Source organism: Camelus dromedarius, chromosome 7, assembly GCF_036321535.1.
Source record: "Camelus dromedarius isolate mCamDro1 chromosome 7, mCamDro1.pat, whole genome shotgun sequence".
In the NCBI taxonomy this organism is placed as follows: domain Eukaryota; kingdom Metazoa; phylum Chordata; class Mammalia; order Artiodactyla; family Camelidae; genus Camelus; species Camelus dromedarius.
In genome coordinates, this window is record NC_087442.1 from 13,499,964 (window position 1) to 13,515,049 (window position 15,086).

Genomic DNA, 15,086 nt, shown 5'->3' on the forward strand with positions numbered 1-15,086 from the left:
TTTCCCTGATAACTAGTGCTGTTGAGCACCTTTTCACATACCTGTTGGCCATTTGTGTATCTTCTTTGGAAAAATGTCTATTCAGATCCTCTGCCCATTTGTTAATCAGATTTTTTTTTTTTTTTTTTTTTTGCTGTTGAGTTGTATGAGTTCCTTATATATTTCGGATATTAACCCCTTATCAAATATATGATTTGGGGGTATCTCTCTACTTGCTAGATGGGATGCTGCCCGATTCATGAGTTGTTGAATAAAGCCAATTAATTTCAAATTAAAAAAAATCAGATATGTGATTACAAGTGTTTTCTCCCATTCCACAGGTTGCCTCTTCATTTTGTTGATTGTTTCTTTTACTGGGCAGAATCTTTTTAATTTGATGTTGTTCCACTTGTTGCTTGTGCTTTGAGTGCCTTATCCAAAAAATCATTGCCAAGACCAATGTCAAGGAGTCTTTGCCCTATGTTTTCTTGTAGGAGTTTTATAGTTTCAGATGTTTCCATTTGGAGTTAATTTTTATGAATGGTGTAAGATGGGGTCCCGTTTCATTCTTCCGGATGTGAATATCCGGTTTTCCCAACACCGTTTATTGAAGAGACTGTCTTTTCCTCAATGAGTATTCTTGGCTCCTTTGTCTGCAGAGTAATTTGTAGTTCCATAGGAATTTTAGGATTGGTTTTTTTTTTTTATTTCCATAAAAAAAGGCCATTGGAATTTTAATAGAGATTGCCTTGAATCTAGAGATAGCTTTGGAGAGTATGGATATTTTGACAGTATTAATGCTTTTGATTCCATAAACTTGGGATATCTTTGCATTTATTTGTGTCTTCTTCAATTTACTTTTATTAATATTGTATAGTTTTCAGTGTACAGCTCTTTACTTCCTTGGGTAAATTTATTCTTAAATATTTTATTGTTTTTGATGCTGTTGTGAATGGGGTTGTTTACATCTTTTTCAGGTATTTTGTTGTTGGTGTAGAGAAACACAGCTGATTTCTGTATGTTGATTTTGTAACCTGCAACTTTACTGAATTCATTTATTAGCTCTAGTAGTTTTTCAGTGGAATCTTAGGGTTTTCTATGTGTAAGATCATGTCATCTGCAAACAGAGGCAGTTTTACTCCTTCCTTTTCAATTCAGATGCCTTGTTTTTCTTTTTCTTTCTCTTGCCTGACTGCTCTGTCTAGGACTTCTAGGCTGTGTTGAATAGCAATAGTTAGAGTGGGCACCCTTGTCTTATTCCTGATCTTAAAGGAAAAACTTTCAGCCTTTTACCATTGAGTACAGTGTTAGCTGTGGGTTTGTCATATATAGCCTTTTTCTATGCAGAGGTATGTTCCCTCTGTACGCAACTTGTTGAGAGTTTTTATCATGATTGGATGTTGAATTTTGTCAGATGCTTTTTTTGTATCTATTGAGATTATCATATGACCTTTATCTTTCATTTATTAATGGGATGTACCATATTTATTGATTTGCAAACACTGATGAACCCCACTTAATCATGGTGCATGATCCTTATAATGTGCTGTTGAATTTAGTTTGCTAATATTTTGTTGAGAATTTTTACGTTTGTATTCCTTAGAGATATTGACCTGTAGTTTTCTGTTCTTGCAGTGTCTTTGTCCGGCTTTGGTATTAGGGTAACACTGGTCTCATAAAAATTGGGAGTGTTCCCTCCTCTTCAGTTTTTGGAAAATTTTGAGAAGAATTGGCATTAATTCTGGTTGAAATGTTGGGTAGAATTCATCAGTGAAACCATCTGGTCCTGGGCTTTGCTGGAAAGTTTGTGATTACTGCATCAATTCCTTTACTCATTATTAGTCTGTTCAAATTTTATATTTTTTCATGATCCAGTCTTGGTAGGTTATATGTTTCTAGGAATTTATCCATTTCTTCTAGTTCATCCAATTTGATGGCATATAAATGTTCATGATAGTCTCTTTTGATCCTCTTTATTTCTGTGATATCTGATTAATATCTTCTCTTTCATTTATAATTTTTATTTGAGTCTTCTCTTTCTTCTTTAGTCCAGCTAAAAATTTGTCAATTTTGTTCATCTTTTCAAAGAACCAGCTCTTCCATGTATCTGTGAATTTTCTGACTTTCTTCCTATTATTGATTCTAGTTTCATACCATTGTGGTCAAAAAAGATACTTGATAAAAATTCTATCTTCTTGAATTTATTGAGGCTTGCTTTGTGACCTAGCAAATTATCTGTCCTAGAAAATGTTCTGTATGTGCTTGAGAAGAATGTGTGTTCTGCTGCCGCTGGATGGAATGTTCTGTGCGGGTTTGTTAGGTCCATTTGGCCTACAGTGTTATTCAGATCTGCCGTTTCTTTATTGATTCCTGTTTGGGTGATCTATCTCTTGCTGAGAGTGGGCTATTAAAGAATTTAGGAAATATATTATCCCAAGAGCAGTGGCTCTCAACTGGGAGTGCTTGTGCCCTCCAGGGTACATTTGGCAATGTCCGGAGGCATGTCTGATTGTCACAGCTGGTGAGGAAGGGCATGGCTGTTGCTGCTGGTCTCTAGGGAGTAGAGGGTAGAGATGCTGCTGAACATCCTGCTATACTTGGGATAACCCCCCACATCAAAGAATTATCTGGACCAAAGATGGCAATAGTGCCAAGGTTGAGAAACCCTGCCCTTGAAGAGCAGGGAGAAAGTGTTAATAGATTCCAGAGGGGATTGGCTAGAGCCATTACTAATTTGAGAGTGCCAGGGAGGTACCTAACACGTTTGACGTTGGGAGGATAGCAGCGCCCTCCCATGACCTGCTGGAGCTGGTTGCTAGCAGTTCTAGACTGTAGAAGTGGCAGTCCTGTGTTCCGTGTATCCTCCTTGCCCCTTTGTCTGAGAAGACTTTGAGCGAGACGAAGCACGCTGGTTATTCTGCACAGAGGAACTTTCACTTCACATATTTTTCCTTCCCGTCAAGAAAGTGCTGTGGGGATTCTGGGATCCGGAATGGGGTAACGACCTTATTAGAAGGACCAGAATTAATCCTGAGCAGCGCAGGCAAGGCTGAGCGCCCTGCGCAAGGACATCCGGAGACGTGGGCTTCCGCAAGCTAGCGGTTTCTGTTACCTTTTAGGTGGTAAATGTGTCGAGGCTCGAGGGAGATGACGATCCCGTGCAGCTCATTTACTTCGTGGAGGACCAAGACGGAGAAAGGCTCAGTGCAGTCAAGTCTTCAGATCTGATTAACAAGATAGATGTCCAGAGAGCGGCCATCATCCTGGGTTACCGGATTCAGGGCGCCATCGCCCAGCGTAAGTGCGTCCGGCTCGGCCCTGCGCAGGCGTCTGAGCTGTGCTGCCGTGTAGAGAGCCTGTCTTTTTCTGACAGTGAGCTCTGAGTTTTCAAGCATTCTTATGTGTGTCTGGTTGATTTGTCTTAAATCCTTATTATTAAGTGGCACTTATATAAGGTGTCAGTTGTTAAAATGAACTTGCCAAGACCTTCTTTATTTCAATTGCTTCTTGTTGTAGCCTTCACTGCTGTCTTTCTACCGTTTTATATTCATAGTGTTACAGTGAATTAGAGTAGTTTCAGTTAACTCTAATATTTTTTCCCCAGCTCCTGTACTATTTCTCTTTTAAGAATTTTGTCTTAGGCAGAACGTGTTTTCCCTGTATTTATTCCAGAACTCTTCCATGTCATGTTTTGAACGTGGGTGGGGAGAGTGAGTCAGGCAGGAAGCTGAGAGGGACCCTCTGCATTTGTTGGCTTCCTTCTGGGTCTTTTAACACAAAGAGGTCCTTGATCCGTACCCTTTTCAGTCCTGTGTCTCTTCTACCCTGTCCTCACACCACTCACAATTTAGAAAGAGTTACTTTGATATTTCTGTATTATTGTTGGAGGAGTCTAGATTCCTGCCCCCGGCAACAGCTGCGCTCAGTGCCTTTTTTTTTTAATCCAACTTGCAGATTTTGGGTATTTAAAACTAAGAAAAGGCAAGGAATGGAAGAGTGTGTTTCTCTAAGTACACCTTTATGAATCGGACTTCTCTTTTAGTGTGGATGTTTTTCCTTTATGATCCTGGGAGCAATTCTTGTAAGAGCTCAGTGAATCTTGCTCCCAACTGGAAAGGGATAAATAAATGTTTAGAAGGAATTCAGCATCAGAGGCTATAGGAAAAGTCCCAAAGAGCACATCTAGGCCACGAAGGCAGTTTTTAAAAACGATACCTTTAAAATTATCCTCACGAGTGGAATGTTCTTTGTCATATGTGTACTTGCCCCGAAGCTAACAAGGATGAAGACCCATGGGCACACTTACTCTGTTTTTTACGTGATGATAGGAGAGTTTAAACAAATAACCATTGGTGGTTTGTGTTTGTGTATTTGAAATAGAATTGTATATTCGTGTGTCCTGTTTCAAAGCAGTGAGAACAAAGTACTGAAGCACTGACTTACATTTCTTCATACATGACATTTCTGATTGTTGGAGAGGTGCCCCGCTCCAGCTAAGCAGTTCACTTCTTAAAAAAGATTAATTGCAATAGGCTACGGGCACCTTTCAAGGCCACTTCCATCTGCTTGTGCTCCTCTGTTTCTCAGTTTTGTGCTAAAAACCACAGGGGACACAATCCTGGGATTGGGAGCCCCAGCCAACACCAGGGCCAGGCCCAGAGCAGCTGTGGTCCTGATGTCAGGCCCTCATTTTCATGAGTGTGTGCCTCTCACAGGGTTTTACCAGGTTAGAACTAAAAAGAGTATCCAGTTCTCCCAGCCCCTCAGTTTGATTCTGTCATTCCTTTATTGTCCGTCAGCTGCTTTCATGCAAAATGAACTACATATATCAACTATGTTCAGACCAAATTTAAAAATACAAATTTTTAACTTTTTGTAATGTGTCCTGCATAGTCCCTGCTCTGTAATTTGTGCTTCTTTCTTAGGGTGTGTGCTTTAGAGGGCTTGCTCCCCTCTCTGGTCACTCTCTGAGAGGCCTAACCCCAAATTTAAACCAGCACCAAGAATCTCTTTTATCGTTACATCTTTGAGGAGAAACATTCTGACCCCGGAGCCTGTTTTCACCATGATAGGAAGTGAAAAGAACGGAAACCTTAGTCCCTGCCCAGGAAGACCGGGGTGTATTTGAAAACACAAGACTTACAGTCATGACCACATTAACGAGCAAAGTAGTATAGTTGATCCAGGTGAGACTTTCATGTCATAAAATGCATTTTAAAGGAATAGTGAGGTACGGGTTTCAAGATAGTGACAAGCCAGAACAAAAGAGCTCAGATGAGAGGAATCTAGGGTTGTCGTGGAGGGGTCATCCTGAAGTGGCCGGAATGGATGAGAAAGCTGGGCAGAGAAAGGGGAGCATTTTGGTTTTCAGAGCCTGGTGATTGGAAGCTGAGCTTTAAGAGGACTGGGAGCAGTTGAGCTTTTAAGAAGAGCTGAATCCTGGGGAAGGATGAGTACAGAATGAAGAGGAGTAGGAAGCCCAGTGCTGGGAGGCAGGGCGAGGGAAAGGAACTGGTGAAGATTAAGAAGGACCGAATGATGGAAGCATGATTGTCCAAGGCCATGAGCGATGGGGCCAGGGTGGGGGTGGGGATGGGGAGTGACAGATTCAAAATAAGTAAGTTGACTTAATGTAACTTTAAAATTGACAATGGGTACTGTAAGTAATGCAGTTTCCATTAAAAGCTGTGTTTTAAGGGTTTAGGGAGAGACACAGGTGAGGAAATGAAGGTGGTGCTCGTAGACTGCTCACTGGGACTTCTAATTTTTGGTATGGAAGCGTTCCTGCAGTGAGAATTTAGAGAGGCATCTGGTAAAATAAACTGCAAGTCATGAGACCTGGAATAAACCTCATTTTGCTATTGAATTAACTACGTTCCTTGAGGCACCACTCACATGTCACTGTGATCCCTGCTGCATTGTCCATGTAACATGGCGTGTGGTGTTTGTTGACTGCAGCCCATTTCCTATCATCAGGAGATCACAGCTCCTCGCCAGTTGTCCTGAGCTGGAATGACAGGGCTTCCAGGGTTACACTCACTGTCCAGAAGGGCTGCCAGTGAGGAGTGCAGAGGAGTCACTGAAAGACCTTTCTTGCTTGTCTGCAGCCGTGGACAGGGTGAAGAGGCCGTCCCCCGAGTCCCAGAGCAGCAACCTCTGGGTCATCGTGGGCGTGGTCATCCCTGTGCTGGTGGTGGTGGTGATCGTCATCATCCTCTACTGGAAGCTCTGCCGCACAGACAAACTGGACTTTCAGCCCGACACCGTGGCCAACATTCAGCAGCGTCAGAAGGTGAGACCCTCCCAGTGTTCACATCAGCATCCTAGGGGCTGGGACAGGGTGAGTTCAGGCTCCTGAGCCTGAAGGACAGGGGAGAGCTAGAAAGGAAATCATCCTGTGTTAGTGGTGGTGTCCCTTTGTCTCCAGGTTCGCTTACTGAAACCCAGCTCTTCTGTAATATTAAATGCATGCCAAGAAAATGAAGCCGTGTGAAGGCTTAACAATGCTATGAGCGACTGAGTTCCACTGTGATTTTATTTTTGAGATGCTCAGTTAGAGGGTCACATCCATTCTGTATATAAATTCTGATCTATTTTAACCCTGAATATTTTCAGAGAACAGGAGGCAAAGGTTTTCTTTGATCTATGTGTATCTGTTTCCTTACACACCACTCTGCTGGACGGCTCCTTTTTTTCCTTCCACCATATTGCAAGCCTGTTTATCCACTTTGATCAAGACCACTTAATCATTAAAAAAATGATAATACATGCCTTAAATGTTTTAACTTAATATATATAAGTGAGTCTTTTTTAAAAATTTTTTTGAGGGAGGTAATTAGGTTTATTTATATATTTATTTACTTAATGGAGGTCCTGGGGATTGAACCCGGGACCTTGTGCATGCTAAGCATGCGCTCTACCAATTGAGCTATACTCTCTCCTCTATATAAGTATTTGCCAATCTTTCTAAAAAAATTCTTGAGAGTGTCTGTCTACTGAAAGGAATTCTGTGTGGTCTTTCTTATAAGAAACATCAGCTGTAGTTTCCAGTCTTGAGAGAAGAGCAAAGCAACCTGAGTGCAAAATTTTCTAGCCTTTTTCAGTATCCCCCGACCCCACCATCCTCTGCGATCTTTAGAGTTAATTCACCTACACCTAACTTGACAGCAGTCTTTGGTCTTTTTTAGCAGCTCCTTTTCCATGTCTTTCCAAAGTATTCAATTTAGTGTTTACAGTAACAGCAATTCTCTTCCCACACTGATGTTCCAACTGTTTCTGCAATATTTAATTGTCACCTACAAGTTTCAGAGCAAAGACGTAGCCTCTTGGTCAGCATCTGGCTGCCCTGGTGGAGTGAGAACGTGCCAAGTAGAGAAAAGTGCTTGTGTGGCGCGGATGCTGAGCGCAGCACGCAGCTCAGCCACGCCAAGGGCGTTGGGAAGTGCTCCTCACCGAGGAGATTTATTAACATGTACCCGCTCGGGGTCTCCCAAATTTCGAGGACTCCCTCAGCTCTACAAGTTTGACAAGAAAAAGCGAGCAAGAGGCAGAAGAAATAGAAGATCGTGCCCCATTGACCTTTTAACTTTACTGATTTTCTGGGTATAAAACAATTCTGCACATTACAAGCCAAGAGACCCGCGGAATGAAAAAATAAGTCTTCTTTTAAAATGTACTTTATTTTTGTAAAAGCAAATGAAGAGTATTCTTTTTCTTATGAATTAACTAAGAAATGCAAACTCTTGATTATATTGCAAGCTGATGGTTATCCAGTATTTTGGAAGCAGTTTATACGTTAAGATTATGTTCGTTACCTGTCTTCATTTATTATTTACATAGTCTGCTTAGGTTGTTTTGTCGTTAGGCTGGTGAATAGCATGGAAAAAACCTGGAAAAAAGTCCGTGATATACTAAATGATTCATGGTGTGAATTTCATCGTAATGAGATCGACAGTGTTTTTGTCCTGGTGAAAGAGTATTGCTACAGAGAGATTTAACCAGCAGAGACAGTTATGTATCTAGGTCTTCTATGTTCCGTGCTTCCTAACATAAAGACCCCTGTGCAGGCCTTTCCATTATCTGTTACTTCAAAAACGATCAGAGGACAGCATCCGTCAAGTTCACCACAGGCTGTTCAAGCTTTCAGCTTCTCCCACTTTTACTTCCAAAATACTCTCTCGTCCCAGGTGTTGCTGTACATCAGATAGACAGTTTCCAGCAGAACTTCCAGCCTGTGGAGTTGCTCTTTTTCTGCAAGTGCTGTGTACATTTGTGCATTCACTTTTACAGCATCTTTGCGGGAAAGGTCTTCTGCGTGAAGGATTCCCTGAGAGAACAGGTGTCTTCTGACACCGTGAGGAGGGTTAGCACAGGGTCTTTGTTTGGCTGGCACAGGAACCTACAGTGTAGATCTTGTCGTGTTTTTATAATAGGAAAATGGTGCTGTCTATATAGTTTAAAAATAAATATCTGTACTTTCATAAGCAATTCTTCTAAGATTGTCTGGCAATAGCAAAAGGCCTCTGGCCTCTTCCTTAGGGCACTTTGAAAAGATACTGTCTTCCCCTGTGACTGCAAGAGCTCCTTTCCTTCTTGTGTGGCTGTTTCGTCTCTGGCCATTCTGCCCACCCCGCCCCCCGAGGCTGCTTCACTGCTACTCTCTGAGATCTTTCAGCAAATCCCAGAGCTGCAAACATCTGGAAGCAATAAATCTGCTGACCGAAAATCCACACCCCCTCCTTCTTGTGAGGCAAGGGGAACCTCTTCAGTTGTCTGGGAGTAGATTAGTTTTGAAATATGATGAGGGAGAGAGGCCATCCTGTTCTATTTTGAGTCAGGGTCTTTGAAAGTTTCTGTTGATAAAGTAAAAAAAAAAAAAAAAAAAAAAAAACCCTAACTGTGTCTTTCCTTTATCTGTTTTCTCTTTAATCCATAGCCCAAAGGCACCGCTTTTTACTGCTACCAGTAAAATTGCAGCTTGGATCCGCCTCGCCCTGTTGAGGTTCTATTTAAAGATATGAATGGCGTTGGTTTGATGCTCCTGGTCCTGTGGAAGCCTGTTCCTTCTGATGGGGACAGTCCACACCCCGTGGTTGGCCCGGGACCTTGGTTTCTGGCCGACTGGCACTGTGGGCAGCCAGGGTGAGCTGCCTCGAACACTGCATGTTCATTGACCAAACGCTGAACATTTGCTCTCAGCCAAGCAGGGCCAGATTGGATGACAAGCCCAGAAAACACGCGTTCCCTGCCTGGGGGTGCTTCCGTAAGTGGGGTGGACAAGGAGTCGAAAAGCTGACGTGCAGCAATGAGTCTGTCTAGGGCGCTGTGGGAGCACAGAGCTGGGGCAGCCACCTCAGTGTCTTCAGAGGGGACAGTGTTGGGGCTGAGGCTCAGAGGTGGAGGAGGTGAAGGCAGATGAAGTGGCCCAGGCAGGGGGGGATCCATGAACCTTGGGAAGGGTGGACCGAAGGTGGATGGAAGGAAGGGCATAGCCCAAACTAGGTGACGGAGGGAGGCAAGAGCCAGGCTCAGAGGGGTTTACAGGATGTATCAGGGGTCGGAGGGGATGCTGTAGATCCTGGGGAGCTACTGAAGGGTTTTCTGCTGGAGAGCAGCCTGAGCATACTGGTGTTTGGAGCAGGCACCATGGGGGCGGTGTGGTCAACTGGTTTAAGAGAAGCTCGATGAGCCTTTCTTCCCTCTCGGCCAAGGTCAGCTCATCCCTTTGCTATAGGGGTCCCTGTAATACCTGATAAGTTGGTGGTTCCAGTGTGCCTGCGGTCAGCTGACCATGACTTGCTGTGGCCTGGGGATGGGGGAATCTTGGAGGACTGCTCCCTCAACGCCTAGATCTCAGGGTGACCAGAGGCCCCCTGCTGGGCTGCACTGGAGACCCACAGATGCCATAAGTTCTCCATGTCTTCACCTTCTGAAAGGAAACAGCATGGTGGCTATGGTGACGATCATATCCATCAAATAGCAGAAATGTGTAAATGGCACTCTCTTCGAGATTGCACGTTTTTATTTGGATGCTTTTGGGATTTGCCCTGTGGTTTCTGTTGTCATCTTAACTGCTCCTTCCCAGGGGTTCAGGTGACCCGAGTACTGGGGACTTGACTCTGTCTTGTTCCATATGGGTCGTATTATATTTATGGCTCCTACGTCTTAAAATTCATCCAGTGTCCCTCCTGTTACATAGCTGACCTGCTCTACCAGCCCACCCTGACTTGTGTTCCTGTGGGGCACAGACAAGATGGTCTGTCCCCTCTGTGACTTAGTAAAGAAAAAAGGAGAAAAAGAGCCATCTTTCCTCCGAAGTGACGGGGTCCTAATAGGAATGTTGGAGGTGCTAATTAATGGTGACTCTTTCATAAAATACTGATTGAAGCTTATTCTGAATGTGGACACTGGACACGTAATACAGCCAGACTTAACTCTAGATTTTTTTTTTTTTAAGACATGGAAAAACTAGAAAAAGTGTTCCAGAAAATAGGGCTGAAACAGAAGGAGCTCATTCCGTAAGTGAGGGGGACAGTGTTTCCTCTAAGTTTTCCCTTCTGTGTGTAGACGGCTTTTGTTCTGTGTGTAAGCACAGACTGGCTGCCCAATTTCTATTGTTGTAGAAGGTGATGAGTCACCCAGCCTGGGAGAAGTGCAGAGATCTCATGGGTGTATTTAAAGATATTAGTCAGAATTAGCAAGCCAACAGGACTTCGAGTCTGTAATGGATGCACTTCTCACTTATGACATCTACTCTTCTCTTGGTTCCCCACAAAATCCTGCAAGTTTGCGACTTCAGCTGACCTTTTTGAAATTCATTCAGTCATCAAATATTAATTTTGTGGGTCTACCATGTGTCACGTCCTGTAGCCGAATTACAAAGTTTTGCATCTAAATTTGTATGTTTAGCTTTATCTGATCCCTAGAACTCTTAGCTGCCTATTTGTATTAACTGCTTGATATTTCACCAACCAACAGCGATAACATTGCTGTCCATCTCATTTGTATGGTGCCTTGGCATTTATGAAAAAGCACTTCTACCCTTCTAGATTTTTCTGGCTGGTCTAAGAACTAAATTGACATGACATTAGTAAGAGAAAATTAAACAAAGGTTTAATAACATGTATCCATGCGAGAGACCCAGGAGAACGGAGTGACTCACCAAGCCCTCGCCTTAAATACCACCTTCACTAAAGACAAAACAAGGTGTTGGGGGTAGTGGTTTGGGACTTCAGAGGGGAGGAAGACAGTTCACGTGGAGATGGAAAAGCAAGTGTTTGGTAAATGAATGCTTGTGGGTCAAAGTTTCTTCCTGAGTCTTTTGGGCCTTGATTGTTTTCAGCCTCAAATAATTTGAATGCCAAAGAGACATTTGGAGATGGCAAATTTTGTTCTTCCACAACATAGACACATGTATGTTTCTTACATGAACCCTGAGAGTGCTTCAGGGAAGGCACTTAGCTCCTGGACTTGGGCACACAGACTGCACCAAGGAGGCAGTGCTGTTCATGTTTTCCCCTTGTTTACTCTGGAGACCTTTGATTAGAGGAGGCCGTCTTTGGCTCCTCCTTCAATTAAGAAAAAATTTGGGGTGGAGAGATAATCAAGTTTATATCTGTCTGTCTGTCTATCTATCTACCTACCTACCTAATCTATTTAAATGGCAGTACGGGGATTAAACCCAGGATCCCATGCATGCTAAGTGTACACTTTACCACTGAGCTATACCCTCCCCACATCCGCTTTCAATTTTGATAAAGCAAGCCATCTAACTTGCAAAAGAGAGGGTGTTGATGGTGATGATTAAATGACTATTGAGTATCTCCATTATTCTTTTATTTAGAGGCACCTTATCGAGTTAAAATGAGGTATAGCCAGGGTAAAAGCTGCTGCAAGGGTAAGAGATGTGCCTTTCTTCTGCAAAGGAGAAGGATTCTTATGAAAGGAGAAAGGAGAAGCCAGAAGTGTATATACAGAGATTGTCTGCTGGAATTTGATTCCCTTAAAAGAGCTTCTTGCCCCTAGGAAAGTGTACATGCCAGAGATTTGGGGACCCCAGCTGAAGATGGCTGGGGAGTGGGGGGAGTTGTGGAGCTGCAGGTTTGGGAAACAGCGCTTTTGAGCCGAGGGCTGTGTGCCACTCACAGTCTGAAGTAGACTGCTTGTAACACAACATCATTAATTTAGAAAACAGAGGTACGCCAGACTTTGCCTTTTGTTTCAGAGCAACATCTTTGTAAACTCTGTTTGCGGTAAGTTCTGTCCCCCTCTGCTGGCATAAGTCATTATTGCAAACTACTTTCCTTCCCATCCATCCTGGATTTTCAGGGCTAAAAAGACCTTAGAGATCACAAATCTAAGCCATTGACATTGTCACTCATCTGTGTGTAAAGTTAGCCCAAATACCTTTTGCTCCTACACACAGTATAATGTCTAGAACAGCTCCTTTGATGGGTTGGGCTTTGTCTTCTGGGTGACAGGACTATCTGTGGGTGTGGAATACAGCCTGGTGGGAGGGCTTTGAGGACCCTTTGCCTTCCTGCCGAGGAGACCCTTGGGACAATTACTGATACCTGGTTTATTTTCCTCTACTCTGCAGGTTCGAATAAAGGAAACTGTTAAATCCCACCCCTGCACTTTCAACGTCACCAAAATGATGCCTCACCGTTATTGCTCCCATTTCTATATCCTTTCAGGCACTTTCTGTCTTAGCGCAGGCTCGCAGCTGAACCTGGACCCTGTGGACTTGCATGGCGCGTGGTCATGCTGCTGTGACAGAGGGCAGGGATTGTCTGGTGATGCCTTTTGTATTATGATCTGTTTAATCCTGGTACTTTAATCCTTAGTGAGGATCTGTCTTTTCTGCGAACTCTAGGTATAAATGGCACCTTGTACAGGTAGTCATTTTAGAGACGCACGTTGAGTTGGATGGGTGTAATCACAAGTACCATCTTGGGTCAGAGATTGGCACTCAGTCTTGCCGCTCCCCATGATCTCCTGTGACAGCCCTCAGATTCTGACTGACTGTCTCGCCTATGTGTGTGTGTGTTTCAGTTGCAGATCCCTAGCGTGAAGGGTTTCGACTTTGCTAAGCAGCACCTGGGTCAGCACAATAAAGATGACATACTGATTATCCACGAGCCAGCACCACTGCCGGGGCCTGTGAAGGACCACGCCACGCCCTCCGAGAACGGAGATGTGCCGAGCCCCAAGGCGAAGATCCCTTCCAAGAACATCCGTCACAGAGGAAGGTTCTTATTGGGCTTTCTGTGTTGTTCTCTGTCGCTCTGCATGTTTCCGTTTGTCAGTTTCCAGTAGCAGAAGGGCTGGCGGCAAGTGTTGCCCGGGTCTGCAGCCCTGAAGACTGACAACGTGTTGCCCAAAGTCAATGAGCCCAAAAGCTCTTGATCTGCTCTAATGGGCTGTGGAAGGAGTGCTTTCTCTTCCCAAAATGTTTAAGATTGTCAGTCACTTGTTGGTCATGGTTGGGCGGTCCCCCTGGGACTTCATCAGGGATTGACCAGCTCGAGTGTATAGATTCTGGGGTGACTATGTTGGGCCCCCAGAGGTGATCTCAGGAACAGTGTATAAAGAGTGCCTGGTGTGTGATCCACACTCAGCCAGTGTCAGCTTTGCTCTTGCCTGTCATGCCAGCGGCTAGCTGTGGCTTCACTGCTTGGTCGGCAGGTGACCTTCAGCACATCCTTCTGTCCTTGCTTGGCTTTTCTCTGCGTGCTCCTATTGTCACCCTTGCTAGCACATGTGCATGGATTCTTCATTGCATCCCCTCTGCCCAGCTCCCTGGTCCCCATTTCTTTCCAGTCCTCCTACCAGAATTAGACACACAGAGAACTTCTCGCTCATAGACGGGCTCCAGCTGTGTAAGAAGACAAAATTCAGAATCAGGTTTTATTATGTTGACTTTAGATCAGAGCATGATCAGGCTTTCGCTGTTGAAGCCTCAGATTATCAGCCTGCCTTTGAGCTTTGGAACTCCAAATCCTGATTTTCTGCTGAGAGGGGAAAAAGTGTGTGATCATACCAACATTCAAACGATGTTATAATTTCTGGCTTATCAGAAAACCTACCCCAGGGGTTCTGGCCTAGTTTTAAGAATTTAATGGATGTTAGAACATGATCTTTACAAAAGAAGATGAATTATGCAGAGAGAGATCACTTGCTTAATTATTTTGCAGGCTAAGAATAAATCAAATCATTAAAGATTATTGAATATGCTCGTACAGTTTTGCAAAGTCTTTTTTTTCTTCTCTGGTCACCTAATCCTAAACATTTAGTCACAACATCTCAGTGGTCTGCATGGTTAATATAATATTTTAGCATCCCTTAGGGGCACCAGAATGTCTTGGCATTTCAGGGAGCCCAGACAGAAGGGGTGCTAACTGATTAAGGTTTTTCACTAGCCTGGTACGGCCTGGGTTCTGTGATAGCCTTGTTTTTATAGAATATAGAATCAACTCTCAGGGGTAATCATTGCCTTTATTTTTATTTTTATTTATTTTTTAATCATTGCCTTTATGTTGTTAAGTGTAGGTCTTTTCCAAAGATCTGGAGTTATATGGGGTGACTGCAGAACTACCCTGGCTTCTTAGGAATTCTGCAGACCCAGAGAAACCCTAACCAGGCCTGAGCCCCAGATCTTCTGATCCAACCCATGCCAGCCCCAGATTGCCAGTCAAGGCCCTGCTACCCAGGGGACCATCCTCCACTGGGCGCCTGATTTCCTAGAGTTTATTGAGATGAACTGCTGAGCTATTGAGTGAGCCGTATTAAGCTGTCTTCAGGAGGTGACTGTGTGCCATTGATGTGGTCCGTGGAGGTGCCGTGCCACGAAACAATGTTTTGGACTGTTTGATTTCCACCACTCTTGCCTGGAAGCCTGACTTCCACATCCAAATGAATATGCCGTTGCCCTCCCCTTCTTTCTCTGTCCTAACGTTTGCATTTGTCTTGTGTCTGCAGGGTTTCTCCCTCAGATGCTGACTCCACAGTAAGTGAAGAGTCCAGTGAGAGGGAAGCAGGGGACAAGCCTCCAGGAGCGGTGACCGATGGCAAGTCCCACAGAGCCCCACAGAGTGGTCTGTGACTCT

At 43.9% G+C, this 15,086-nt stretch overlaps 1 protein-coding gene across 2 annotated transcripts in view; it reads left to right on the forward strand.

Moving 5' to 3' along the window:
- KIAA1549 (KIAA1549 ortholog) overlaps positions 1-15,086 on the forward strand; it is a 115,366-nt gene that overhangs the window by 62,531 nt on the left and 37,749 nt on the right. For both annotated transcript variants that reach the window (XM_031454529.2, XM_064487326.1), the window contains exons 9-12: positions 3,099-3,276; positions 6,087-6,271; positions 13,033-13,229; positions 14,959-15,074. In XM_031454529.2, the coding sequence (XP_031310389.2) occupies positions 3,099-3,276; positions 6,087-6,271; positions 13,033-13,229; positions 14,959-15,074 (676 nt within the window). The remainder of the gene's footprint in view (positions 1-3,098; positions 3,277-6,086; positions 6,272-13,032; positions 13,230-14,958; positions 15,075-15,086) is intronic.